Source organism: Schistocerca piceifrons, chromosome 7 (genome assembly GCF_021461385.2).
Source record: "Schistocerca piceifrons isolate TAMUIC-IGC-003096 chromosome 7, iqSchPice1.1, whole genome shotgun sequence".
Taxonomy (NCBI): Eukaryota; Metazoa; Arthropoda; class Insecta; order Orthoptera; family Acrididae; genus Schistocerca; species Schistocerca piceifrons.
In genome coordinates this window covers 237670227-237684261 of record NC_060144.1, presented here as the reverse complement: position 1 = coordinate 237684261, position 14035 = coordinate 237670227, and the positions used below count along the sequence as shown (strand labels likewise).

Genomic DNA, 14035 nt, shown 5'->3' with positions numbered 1-14035 from the left:
CACCCGGCGTGATGGTATGGGGTGCCATTGGTTACACGTCTCGGTCACCTCTTATTCGCATTGACGGTACTTTGAACAGTGGACGTTACGTTTCAGATGTGTTACGACCCGTGGTTCTACCCTTCATTCGATCCCTGCGAAACCCTACATTTCAGCAAGATAATGCACGACCGCATGTTGCAGGTCCTGTACGGGCCTTTCTGGATAGAGAAAATGTTCGACTGTTGCCCTGGCCAGCACATAGTCCAGATCTCTCACCAAATGAAAACGTCTGGTCAATGGTGGCCGAGCAACTGGCTCATCACAATACGCCAGTCACTACTGTTCATGAACTGTGGTATCGTGTTGAAGCTGCATGGGCAGCTGTACCTGTACACGCCATCCAAGCTGTGTTTGACTCAATGCCCAGGCGTATCAAGGCTGTTATTACCGCCAGAAGTGGTTGTTCTGGGTACTGATTTCTCAGGATCTGTGCACCCAAATTGCCTGAAAATGTAATCACATGTCAGTTCTAGTATAATATATTTGTCCAATGAATACCCGTTTATCATCTGCATTTCTTCTTGGTGTAGCAATTTCAATGGCCAGTAGTGTATTAAAACTGTTGTACACACCGCCTGGGGAGAGCCTACCCTCGAAATGCGTAGTGTGATTGTTTCAGTTCTACGTTGTCCAGTGCTCCATCTGACATTCTCAGCAACCTATTGCTTCTTCAGTTTATCAAGGTTCAGCCTTCTTAATTTTCTACGTTTTGCAGCAATAGTCTGTAGTTCATAATCAATAAATTATAACCGGAGTCCACACATGCCTCTGGATATATATTGCAGTTTAACATCTGGTTTGGACGTCAGTGTCTCATCATTATATAATCAGTGTGAAACTTTATATGTATACTACCTTCTTTCTTGCTTCCTAAAATTTCTCTGTGCCAAATTCTGTCACCCGACACCCTTTTTCATTTCTTGTACCAAGTCTTTGTTCTCCCACTATTTCTCCTCATCTTCCCTTTTCTTTTAAAGCATTCCAATCTCCCATAACAGTTAAATTTTTCTCTCCCTTAATTATACGAATACTGTCTTTCATCGTATATTCTTTCCATCTTTTCATCGTCTCTGAAGCCAGTTAGTACATAAATTTGTACTGCTGTGATGAATGTTGGCTTCATGGTTCTCTCTTTGCTATGACAATGTGTTCAATGCACTATTCACAGTACCCTACCCACTTCAGTATTTTCTTATTTCTTATTAGATCTACTCCCGCATAACCCCCATCTGCTTTTGTATTTATATCACTGTATGCATCTGACCAAATGTCCTGTTCAATATCCCATTGAACTTCACTCATTCCCAGATAAGGGATGATCCCACACTCCAACCGCCTAGAAAGAGTTTTGTATTTCATGATGAAAACATCCTTCTGAATAATTCCCATTCAGGAAGGTGAATGGGAGAAAATTTAACCTCAGGAACATTTTACCCGAGAGGATGCCATCATCATTTAACCACACAGCAGTGGTACATGCTATCGGGAAAATAACGGATTTGGTTTTCAGTGGTTCACAGTGCCAGCACAGCGAGGCCATTTTGGCTGATGTTACAAGTTCAGACCAGACAATCATCCAGTCTGTTGCCTCTACAGTTACTGAAAAGGCTGCTGCCACTTTCAGGAGCCACATTTTTGTCTGGCCTGTCCACAGATACCCTGCTCGTTGTGATTGCGCATATTGTAACGTCGAGAAACGGAAGCCTCCTCCTCTTAACATCTTCTGTGTAACAACGGCCTTTCATTTTCTGGATTCTCACTGAAATGAAATATGAATTAGAATTTCTTGACAATATTTACATTTATAAACGAATCAAACTGATTTTATGGGACAATATATTACTTCATCCGCGAACTTGGCCTACAACTTGGTCCACAACTTCCAGACAGAGAGAAAACAGCAACCAGAGATGCGAGAATTTCATCTACCAAATTGCATGGCGAGATTCCCCTGGGATACGAAATGGGTCCTACATCTCTGTTATGTTGCAAAATAAAAAACACTACTGTTGAGTACTCCACAAGCTTTCACATATGCGGTCTTCGTGCCCCGCCATAGCACCTTAATACTGCGGCTTGCCCCTCAAGCAACAAATAGTATTTAAAAAGACTACAGTGCTCTGTTGACCACCACCGTCGTACACGAAGGTTTTACAGTCCAAAAATTTTCATTGTGCTACTATACTTTCATGACGAGTGTTTCCACACACATAAATATTGAAAGAAAATCTGAATGTATTTCAACAAGTTGCATAAACGGCCAAGAGATGGCATCACAGACCTGTCAATTAGCATATGTTCACAGTCAATGCAGAAAATGTAGTTCGCAAAACATAAGAAAAAACTACTAATACGTACATGTATTTCCCTAGTGTTACGATAACATGATTCCCCAACACTCTGAGCAACCGCTTGTTCCACCAGCCAATGCATGTCCAATTTTAACTTTTTCCCACCTGCAACCAGTAGGATATTAAATATCACTTCATGCATGAAATCTAGTTGCTGGGAAAAAATGTATGTCATACTTCATTGACGTAAAATACCGGTATATTCCATAGAAAAAATTATAAAATTAGAACATCGCTGTCGCTGACACACCGAAATATTTCCACATTCTATTTATACAGTTCAGAAAGCGCCACCCGTCCGACACACGGACTGCCACGCTTTGCCTTTTTTTTTTTTTTTTTTTTTTTTATCCAGTTACTGACTCTGAACAATCTAAATTCCTATATGTTGAGATAGAATGTAATCTGTAATGTTCAGGAGGTTGTTCCAAAACTGTATGCTGTCATATATTTTCCCCTAGAACAGTATCTGCAGTAAGTGATAGACCACTACGAAAATAGTTCTACTTTAATTATTACACATGGATTTACATTCTGCGATAAATCTTCTCGTACACAAAGGGAATTTTTGGCGCAGAACCGGGCAGTTTGGGGAATATACGGTGTAAGTTCGCGAACCTCTTGTCTACTCCTCTTCAGGAGTCTGGCAATTCTGACTCTGAACTATCTCAATATATATTTTCTGTAATGACACTTGTTGTTATTATTCCCAAGAACTAGCAGATTTCACTATATTAATGTTAGGGAGAAATCCTGTCTGCATTTTGATCGCACCTCCTTGAATCATGTATAGAAAGGCGTACAGTATCTACATCTACATGGATACTCTGCAAATCACTTTTAAGTGCCTGGCAGAGGCTGCATCTACTTTTAGCAAACTACCACAAGACTGAAGGATTTCCTCGTGGTCAACGCCTATACTGTAGGGGCGTTCCTGAAAAAAAATTGAAGCAAACTCCGGTGTTATACAGTTGATTATTCAAATATATACCCAGCAGTTAGTCGTCTGTATACACCAGGCGTGTCAGCAGTGCCAACAGAGACGTCCAGTAGAGCAGCGAGGTGTTTCATTGTGATCCGTCGATCACTACGGATGAAAGCGTCCGCATGTTCCAACATTGTAGGAGTCACAGCTGTGTGCAGCCGACCGGCACGAGGAAGATCGTCCAGGTTCCGATGATGACGGACGCCTCGTCCAACGACTTACCGCGAGTTTCTTCATTTCCTAGTCTCCGCAGACATTCTGCAAGCAATTATGAATGTCTTCCATATTTTGGTGCGCTGTCAAAAGAAACTCAATAACAGATCTGTTTGGAACGCACCGCCGTTACAGCCGCCATTTTGAAAGCTACTTATAGGGCCGCCAATTACTGGGACTTCACGAAATCGGGATGCTCCAGGGTGTCCCACAACAAACTTCTGGCATTACTTGTTGAACGCTACTCATATACAAATTCCGCATCTCCTCTAAACCACCGACTTTGTTTCAACCAAATTTGGTACACATATCGGTTACTGTCTGGAAAGAACCACTGTGGGGGTAAAAAGCTCCTATCTCTCTAAGTGGTGGGAGTGGCAGTGAAAATGGACAGTAGCTCACGACGCGCAAATAGCCAGATTATATTCATCAAGTATTTGAGAATGAGAGCACTTAGCGAATAGCAACCAACTTTAGGCCATAATTTAAAACCTTTACGATACAAGACCTTCCCTGTCTGACGCCCCAACCCGCCCCTCTCCCCCAAAATTCAGCCCACAAAACGATGAAATGAGAAAAGTTTCGGGTTTAGTATAGTTTCGCTGTTCATGTTAAAGTGTCACATCAGGCATTTTCTTTCAATTTATTACTTCTTCACTCCTAATTCGATTTGCAACAGATTTCACACGCAGAATTCACATACACCACAGAATGTTCTTGCAAAAATATATAATTGCCCCGGTGCATAGTTCTGGATATACAACGTGATAAACATTGAGCTGTTTAAAGATTAATCTGCAGCGCGAAATTCGCTAAAGATATAAACATGCGTACAAAAATGTGTGAAATGTGTTAAGTATATGTGAAAGTAGTGACATATGAGTATTCGAGCAAACCCATAGATAACAAAAACACTTCTCCTAAACCCCTGTATCGATTTCACCTAACTTGGTACAAATACAGCTTACTATCTAGGAGGAAATACGAGTATTGTGACAGTATGAACAAGTAACGTCTTTTGGGGTGGGGGTAATCAGATGGAGAAAGAAGGGGAAGGAGGAACTGAAAATAGCGTGAAGGAGGAGATGGCCACAGAGGGAGGAAGAGACAGAGAGAGGAGAATAGACAGAAAGGGAAGAGGAGGAGATCAACAGATAGTGGAGAGGAAGAGATGAGCAAAGGAAGGGAAGAGGAGGAGATGGACAGAGGGAGAAGGGAGGAGGAGATTGATAGCGTGAGGAGGTAGAGGAGATGGACAAAGGGACACGGAAGAAGGTCTCAGAGAGTGTGAAGGAGAGGTAGTAGGATGAGGAGGAGATGGGTGAAGTAGAGGGCGGACAGTGGGGAAAGGGGTCAAATGGATAGAGGGGAGAGGGGGAGAGGAGCAGATGGAGAGAGAGGACCAGAAGAGACGGACAGAGAGTGGAGTGTAGGGGACGGGGAAACAGGAGATAGCTAATAGAAGATTGGAATAAATATGTACCTGGTTAATGGCGAGTACTCAGCTAGTAAATACAGAGTCCGCCAGAAAAATGGGTACACGCTTTAAGGAACGAAAAGTACTACTTACGAGTTTCTTTTACGGCAGTAATTGATCGCACATGTTGTATAGTCTTCAGTTTAGCGCACGGTAACTTTAAATATTCAAAATGTTCACCTTTGGCGGCTATAAACATAACACAACGACTAGCGGTCACCGCAACTATGTCAGTCGGTGTTACAGTGGAGATCGCTGCACATATAGCTGTAATCTCCTGGCGAAGTTTCGCCAGCGTGCGTGGCTTACGTCGATAGACGTTATCTTTCACAGTTCCCCACAAGTAAAAGTCCATAGGGGTTAGATCTGGCGACCGTGGAGGGAACTCAATGGGCCCTCTTCGTCCAACCCAGTGTGCCGGAAAATTGTCATCCAGGAAAGCTCGTACGGCTAGCTAGGGGGTAGTGTGGTGGCGCCCCATCCTGTTGGTGGAAGACCTCTTCATCAGCTCCATCGGCGACCACCACGGCAAGTAACCACCTCTTCATCGGCGTAAACCTGGAAAATTGATGTGCGAAACATTTCCAGGCACACTTCTCCAGTGACAGTAGCATCAAAGAAAAAGGGTCCTACTAAGCCCCTAGATGATAGTCCACACGGCACATGAACTCCTGGTAGATTTACCGCTTTACCCACATAAATATGCGGATTTTCCGGTGCCTAGTACATAATGTTATGCCGATTCAGGGTTCCATTAAGTTTAAATTATGCCTCGCCACTCCACATTACCTCCGTCACAAATTCTTCGTCATAAGTTACCATTTTCTGATACCATTTTCAAAATTGCATTCGGCTATCAGGATCGCCATCATTAATCGCGTGCAGTAATCTTGGAACGTAAACTTTCCACCTTGCAGCTTTCAGAATTCTTCGTACACTTGTACTGCTAACCCCCACTTCGCGTGCACTTTACGTAGCAGACTTCTGTTGAGAATTAACAAACGTCTCCAACACGAGAGCCTACGAAGCAGGTATTGTAGCTGTATGCTGTCTTTCTGATCTTCCTTTGTGACTATCACAAATCGTTCCATGCAATCCAAACTTGCCAATGATGCGTTCAGTTGGTTAGGCAGGTTCTGTTAAAACTCCCATCTCCACTGACGTTGCACTTCGACGGCATTATCAAACTTGAAAAACCACTTCACCGTACATTTTCGTTGCTCGAATGTCAAGCGTGCTCCAGCCATCTTGTTTTCTCAATACCGAGATGAAAGTACTAACATCTGTTGAGCCAAAGACCGTACTACAACACACTGGGAACTCAAATCGAACGCTAGGTGTTTTCTTTGATTTAACGAAGGCTTTTGACTGTGTTGACCACAAAATATTACTGCAGAAGTTGGACCATTATGGAGTAAGGGGAGTAGCTTACAATTGGTTCGCCTCTTACTTTAAGAACAGAAAGCAGAAGGTAATTCTCCGCAATATTGAGAGTGGTAGTGATGTTCAGTCCCAATGGGGCACTGTTAAGTGGGGCGCTCCCCAAGGATCGGTGCTGGGGCCACTGCTGTTTCTTATTTATATAAATGATATGCCTTCTAGTATTACAGGTGGTTCAAAAATATTTCTGTTTGCTGATGACACCAGCTTGGTAGCGAAGGATCTTGTGTGTAATATTGAAACAGTATCAAGTAATGTAGTTCATGAAATAGGTTCGTGGCTTGTGGAAAATAATTTGATGCTAAATCACAGTAAGACTCAGTTTTTACAGTTTCTAACTCACAATTCAACAAGAACCGATATTTTGATCAGACATAATGGGCACATTATAAGCGAGACGGAACAGTCCAAGTTCCTAGGCGTTTGGATAGATAGTAAGCTGTCGTGGAGAGCCCGTGTTCAGGATCTTGTTCAGAAACTAAATGCTGCTTTATTTACAATTCTGTATCTGAAATAAGTGACAGTTCAACACGAAAAGTAGTCTACTTCGCATATTTTCATACGCTAATGTCGTATGGTATTATCTTTTGGGGTAATTCTTCTGATTCAAAAAGGGTATTTTTGGCTCATAAACGGGCTGTTCGGGCTATATGTGGTGTAAGTTCGAGAACTTCTTGTCGACCCCTATTCAATAGTCTGGGAATTCTGACATTGCCCTCACAGTATATATTTTCTTTAACGTCGTTTGTTGTTAGCAATATTAGCTAATTCCCAAGAGTTAGCAGCTTTCACTCAGTTAATACTAGGTGGAAATCAAATCTGTATGTGGAATGCACTTCCTTGACTCTTGTGCAGAAATGAGTGCAGTATTCTGCTGCATCCATTTTCAATAAGCTACCACAAGAACTCAAAAATCTTAGCAGTAGCCCAAACTCTTTTAAGTCTAAACTGGAAAGTTTCCTCATGGCTCACTCCTCCTATTCTGTCGAGGAGCTCCTGGAAGAGCTGAAAAATTAAGCAAATTCCAGTGTTACATTGTTGATTTTCTTTATTTAAACTTACGACTAGCCGCCTGAATATGTTTCTTATATTTCATTTTATCTGTTTCTAAAATCGTGTTATAATTTCATGTATTGACTCGTTGCATGACCGTGGGGACTTCTCCTTAATTTAGTCCCACGGAACAATAAATAAATAAAAACAAATAAATAAACGACATTATTGATACCTCGATAGAGCCTGAAAAAGAATGTACACATTTTTCTGGCGGAGTCTGTGTATAAATAAGACGCACGGGGCGACTGTGTGCGCAGATGGACTGGCAGCTGCGCACCGACCCAGGGCGCGGGTCGTGCGAGGCGTACGGCGAGCGCGGCTGCCCGTGGTCTCGGGCCCGCGTGCTGGGCGGCAGCAGCACGGTCGGACCCGGCCTCTACCATCGCGCCAGCCGCAGGGACTTCGACCGCTGGGCGCAGCCGGAGGGTTGCCAGCACTGGGCCGCCGAGCACATGCTGCGCGCCTTCAAGGACGTCGAGGACTACCAGCCCGCAGACGCCGCCGGCGACCACCACGGCAAGTAACCAGCTGGCTCAGACACAGGAATCCCTGGCGCTCTTATACTGGAACAGTCGAAAATAGCCCTTACTAGCTTATACACTACTGGCCATTAAACCTGCTACATCAAGAAGAAATGCAGATGATAAACGGCTATTCATTGGACAAATATATTATACTAGAACTGACATGTGATTACATTTTCACGCAATTTGGCTGCATAGATAATGAGAAATCAGTACCCAGAACAACCACCTCTGGCCGTAATAACGGCCTTGATACACCTGGGCATTGAGTCAAACACAGCTTGGATGGCGTGTACAGGTACGCTCTCCACGCAGCTTCAACACGATACCACAGTTCATCAAGAGTAGTGACTGGCGTATTGTGACGAGCCAGTTGCTCGGCCACCATTCACCAGACGTTTTCAGTTGGTGAGCGATCTGGAGAATTTCCTGGCAAAGGCAGCAGTCGAACATTTTCTGTATCCAGAAAGACCCGTACAGGACCTGCAATATGCGATCGTGCTGAAATGTAGGGTTTCGCAGGGATCGAATGAAGTGTAGAGCCACGGGTCGTAACATATCTGAAATGTAACGTCCACTGTTCAAAGTGCCGTCAATGCGAAAAAGAGGTGACCGAGAAGTGTAACCAATGGCACCCCATACCATCAAGCCGGGTGACACGCCAGTATGGCGATGACGAACACACGCTCCCAATGTGCGTTCACCGCGATGTCGCCAAACACGGATGCGACCATCATGATGCTCTAAACAAAACCTGGATTCATCCGAAAAAATGACGTTTTGCCATTCTTGCACCCAGGTTCGTCGTTGAGTACACCATCGCAGGCGCTCCTGTCTGTGATGCAGCGTCAAGGGTAACCGCAGCCATGGTCTCCGAGCTGATAGTCCATGCTGCTGCAAACGTCGTCGAACTGTTCGTGCAAGTGGTTGTTGTCTTGCAAACGTCCCCATCTATTGACTCAGGGATCGAGACGTGGCTGCAGGATCGGTTACAGCTATGCGGATAAGATGCTCGTCATCTCGACTGCTAGTGATACGAGGCCGTTGGGATCCAGCATGGCGTTCCATATTACCCTCCTGAACCCACCGATTCCATATTCTGCTAACAGTCATTGAATCTCTACCAACTCAAGCAGCAATGTCACGATACAATAAACCGCAATCGCGATACTCTACCATCCGACCTTTATCAAAGTCGGAAACGTGATCGTACGCATTTCTCCTCCTTAGACGAGGCATTACAAAAACGTTTCATCATGCAACGCCTGTCAACTGCTGTTTGTGTATGAGAAATCGGTTGAAAACTTTCCTCATGTCACCACGTTGTATGTTTCGCCACCGGCGCCAACCTTGTGTAAATGCTCTGAAAAGCCAATCATTTCCTTATCACAGCATCTTCTTCCCGTCGGTTAAATTTCGCGTCTGTAGCACGTCACCTTCGTGGTGTAGCAATTTTAATGGCCAGTAGTGTATTTATCGTGAATTTCTCGCTCAGTGTCAAGTCCCAAGCAACTGGAAAAAAAAACGCTTTTCACTAGAAGACTGCTCTACATTGAAGGGTGAACAAACGGGCCCACAAAATTACAGTCCAATATTCTTAACATCGGTCTGCTGCAAAATTCTTCAGCATATTTTGAGTCGATTATCATCAATTTCCTTGAAAGACAAAAGATTCTGACCACAAATGAGCATGGATTAATGAGGGCTCGCTGAAAAGTAATTCCTCTGAATTTTTATGTGAAAATCTGTAACATCTTTAAATAACACAAACGTTATTAACATACTACATATTTATTCCTGATGTCTACATATTTATTTCTCATCATACTCACAATGGTGAGGAACACATTTTTCCCACGAGAGAACAGTTTGTTGTAGAACGTTCGACTTTCTTGACAGAGCCACAACATCACCTATGCCTGCACCACATCACTATTAAAGTGAAGTCCTCCAAGATGTTTCTTATGTTACGGAAATTGAACTAGTTGCGATAGCGTAAGGTATGCTCTTTACAGCCCATATTTATTGGACATTTTTTTCTCGTTTTGGTGCACACTACCTCAGCCACAAACACGGAAATCAAAGAGCTAGCGGTAGATGTAGTGCTCATAGCTCTTAAAGTATGGATACCACCCCTGAAAGTTTCCTACCCTGCAGTCTTAGCAGCAGCAGTAACGGTACATGTATTTCAGTGTCAGAACGATTTTCACTTATAACTATCGACTCGGTCGTTTCCAGAAAAGGGTACCTTACCTGAAGTTGATACATTTGCCCGGGAACACCATTCCTGAAAGTTTGTAACATCACCTGCAATCATCCTGCATAGCTGTCAGTTCTTCATTACCGTTATTTTTTATAGCACCACTGACTTAGAGTAAAAAACCTAGTCTGTGCTACAGTCTGGAACCGCACCACCGCTACGGTCGATGGTTCGAATCCTGCCTCGGGCATGGATGTGTGTGATGTCCTTAGGTTAGTTAGGTTTAAGTAGTTCTAAGTTCTAGGGGATTGATGACCTCAGAAGTTAAGTCCCATAGTGCTCAGAGTCATTTGAAGCTAGTCTGCGAATGTTTGTTTCACATACAACCTCAAGCACCATGTCTACGTACAGCAATCGCTCCTGTATATCTGATGGTGGATAAATTCCGAAACTTGTCATATGAACAATGAAGTCATTCCTTGTCTGATGTTTGACTTTTACCACTCGACCCAATCAGCCTGAATGCACAACTACTAACTGTAGTCGTATACTCCTAGCTCACTCGTTTGTTACATAGTTTAATTCTTAATTTCTTTGCGTGTTTTTGGTACTTGCATTGTTTAATTCATAAATTTCGGGCGTATTATAGTATTTGAGAGTTGTAGCATCGCGTTTTAGTACCTGAATAGTGTAAATTCGCGTAGTCGTTTGTCTACTGTTTTTGTTTTGAACGGCCAGTGTCGGTTGGTCACAGTCAGTGTGCTCCCTGCCGCCGTTGGATAAGCAGCTGAGCAGCAAGTCGTATACTCCTAGCTCACTCGTTTGTTACATAGTTTAATTCTTAATTTATTTGCGTGTTTTTGGTACTTGCATTGTTTAATTCATAAATTTCGGGCGTTTTATAGTATTTGAGAGTGTAGCATCGCGTTTTAGTACCTGAATAGTGTAATTTCGCTTAGTCTCCTTCCGCCGCCGAGCAGTGTCAGCAGTGCGCAAGTAGCAGCATTACTGCATTTACTAGGCAATCTTGTATTTTAATAACCGTTTAAATTTTATCGATTTGTTTGCGCTCTCTGTAGATTAGTTCAGACGTTTTTTGCAAAACAGTTTTTAGCATGAATAGGGACTGCAACTGCTGTGTTCGGATGCAGGCTGAGTTGGCATCCCTTCGCTCCCAGCTTCAGGCAGTGTTGGCTTCGGTCAAACAGCTTGAGGCTGTTGCCAATGGGCATCACTGTGGGGGTCCGGATGGGGGTTTGACGGGGACGGCCAGCTCGTCCCACGCATCCCCTGATCGGACTACGACTGTGGTTGCCCGGGATACTGCCCGCATTGAGGCTGATCCTTCACCTGTGGTAGAGTGGGAGGTCGTTTCAAGGTGTGGCAGGGGGCGAAAGACATTCCGGAGGGCTGAGCGGAAAGCCTCTCCAGTTTGTCTGACGAACCGGTTTCAGGCTCTGTCTCAGGCTGATACTGATCTTCGGCCTGACATGGCTGCTTGTCCTGTTCCAGAGGTTGCCCCTCAGTCTGCAAGATCCGGGCAGTTGCAGAGGGTGGGCTTACTGGTAGTTGGGAGCTCCAACGTCAGGCGCGTAATGGGGCCCCTTAGGGAAATGGCAGCAAGAGAGGGGAAGAAAACCAATGTGCACTCCGTGTGCATACCGGGGGGAGTCATTCCAGATGTGGAAAGGGCTCTTCCGGATGCCATGAAGGGTACAGGGTGCACCCATCTGCAGGTGGTCGCTCATGTCGGCACCAATGATGTGTGTCGCTATGGATCGGAGGAAATCCTCTCTGGCTTCCGGCGGCTATCTGATATGGTGAAGACTGCCAGTCTCGCTAGCGGGATGAAAGCAGAGCTCACCATCTGCAGCATCGTCGACAGGACTGACTGCGGACCTTTGGTACAGAGCCGAGTGGAGGGTCTGAATCAGAGGCTGAGACGGTTCTGCGACCGTGTGGGCTGCAGATTCCTCGACTTGCGCCATAGGGTGGTGGGGTTTCGGGTTCCGCTGGATAGGTCAGGAGTCCACTACACGCAACAAGCGGCTACACGGGTAGCAGGGGTTGTGTGGCGTGGGCTGGGCGGTTTTTTAGGTTAGATGGCCTTGGGCAAGTACAGAAAGGGCAACAGCCTCAACGGGTGCGGGGCAAAGTCAGGACATGCGGGGACCAAGCAGCAATCGGTATTGTAATTGTCAACTGTCGAACCTGCGTTGGTAAAGTACCGGAACTTCAAGCGCTGATAGAAAGCACCGAAGCTGAAATCGTTATAGGTACAGAAAGCTGGCTTAAGCCAGAGATAAATTCTGCCGAAATTTTTACAAAGGTACAGACGGTGTTTAGAAAGGATAGAGTGCATGCAACCGGTGGTGGAGTGTTCGTCGCTGTTAGTAGTAGTTTATCCTGTAGTGAAGTAGAAGTGGATAGTTCCTGTGAATTATTATGGGTGGAAGTTACACTAAACAACCGAACTAGGTTAATAATTGGCTCCTTTTACCGACCTCCCGACTCAGCAGCATTAGTGGCAGAACAACTGAGAGAAAATTTGGAATACATTTCACATAAATTTCCTCAGCATGTTATAGTCTTAGGTGGAGATTTCAATTTACCAGATATAGATTGGGACACTCAGATGTTTAGGACGGGTGGTAGGGACAGAGCATCGAGTGACATTATACTGAGTGCACTATCCGAAAATTACCTCCAGCAATTATACAGAGAACCGACTCGTGGAGATAACATCTTGGACCTACTGATAACAAACAGACCCGAACTTTTCGACTCTGTATGTACAGAACAGGGAATCAGTGATCATAAGGCCGTTGCAGCATCCCTGAATATGGAAATTAATAGGAATATAAAAAAAGGGAGGAAGGTTTATCTGTTTAGCAAGAGTAATAAAAGGCAGATTTCAGACTACCTAACAGATCAAAACGAAAATTTCTGTTCCGACACTGACAATGTTGAGTGTTTATGGAAAAAGTTCAAGGCAATCGTAAAATACGTTTTAGACAGGTACGTGCCGAGTAAAACTGTGAGGGACGGGAAAAACCCACCGTGGTACAACAACAAAGTTAGGAAACTACTGCGAAAGCAAAGAGAGCTCCACTCCAAGTTTAAACGCAGCCAAAACCTCTCAGACAAACAGAAGCTAAACGATGTCAAAGTTAGCGTAAGGAGGGCTATGCGTGAAGCGTTCATTGAATTCGAAAGTAAAATTCTATGTACCGACTTGGCAGAAAATCCTAGGAAGTTCTGGCCTTACGTTAAATCAGTAAGTGGCTCGAAACAGCACATCCAGACACTACGGGATGATGATGGCATTGAAACAGAGGATGACACGAGTAAAGCTGAAATACTAAACACCTTTTTCCAAAGCTGTTTCACAGAGGAAGACCGCACTGCAGTTCCTTCTCTAAATCCTCGCACAAACGGAAAAATGGCTGACATCGAAATAAGTGTCCAAGGAATAGAAAAGCAACTGGAATCACTCAATAGAAGAAAGTCCACTGGGCCTGATGGGATACCAATTCGATTCTACACAGAGTACGTGAAAGAACTTGCCCCCCTTCTAACAGCCGTGTACCGCAAGTCTCTAGAGGAACGGAGGGTTCCAAATGATTGGAAAAGAGCACAGGTAGTCCCAGTCTTCAAGAAGGGTCGTCGAGCAGATGCGCAAAACTATAGACCTATATCTCTGACGTCGATCTCTTGTAGAATTTTAGAACATGTTTTTTGCTCGCG

At 44.3% G+C, this 14035-nt stretch overlaps 1 protein-coding gene across 1 annotated transcript in view; it reads left to right on the top strand.

Annotated features, from left to right (window-relative positions):
* LOC124805592 (glucose dehydrogenase [FAD, quinone]-like) overlaps positions 1-14035 on the top strand; it is a 163194-nt gene that overhangs the window by 9237 nt on the left and 139922 nt on the right. Inside the window, exon 2 of the mRNA XM_047266159.1 lies at positions 7822-8080. Within this exon, the coding sequence (XP_047122115.1) occupies positions 7822-8080 (259 nt within the window). The remainder of the gene's footprint in view (positions 1-7821; positions 8081-14035) is intronic.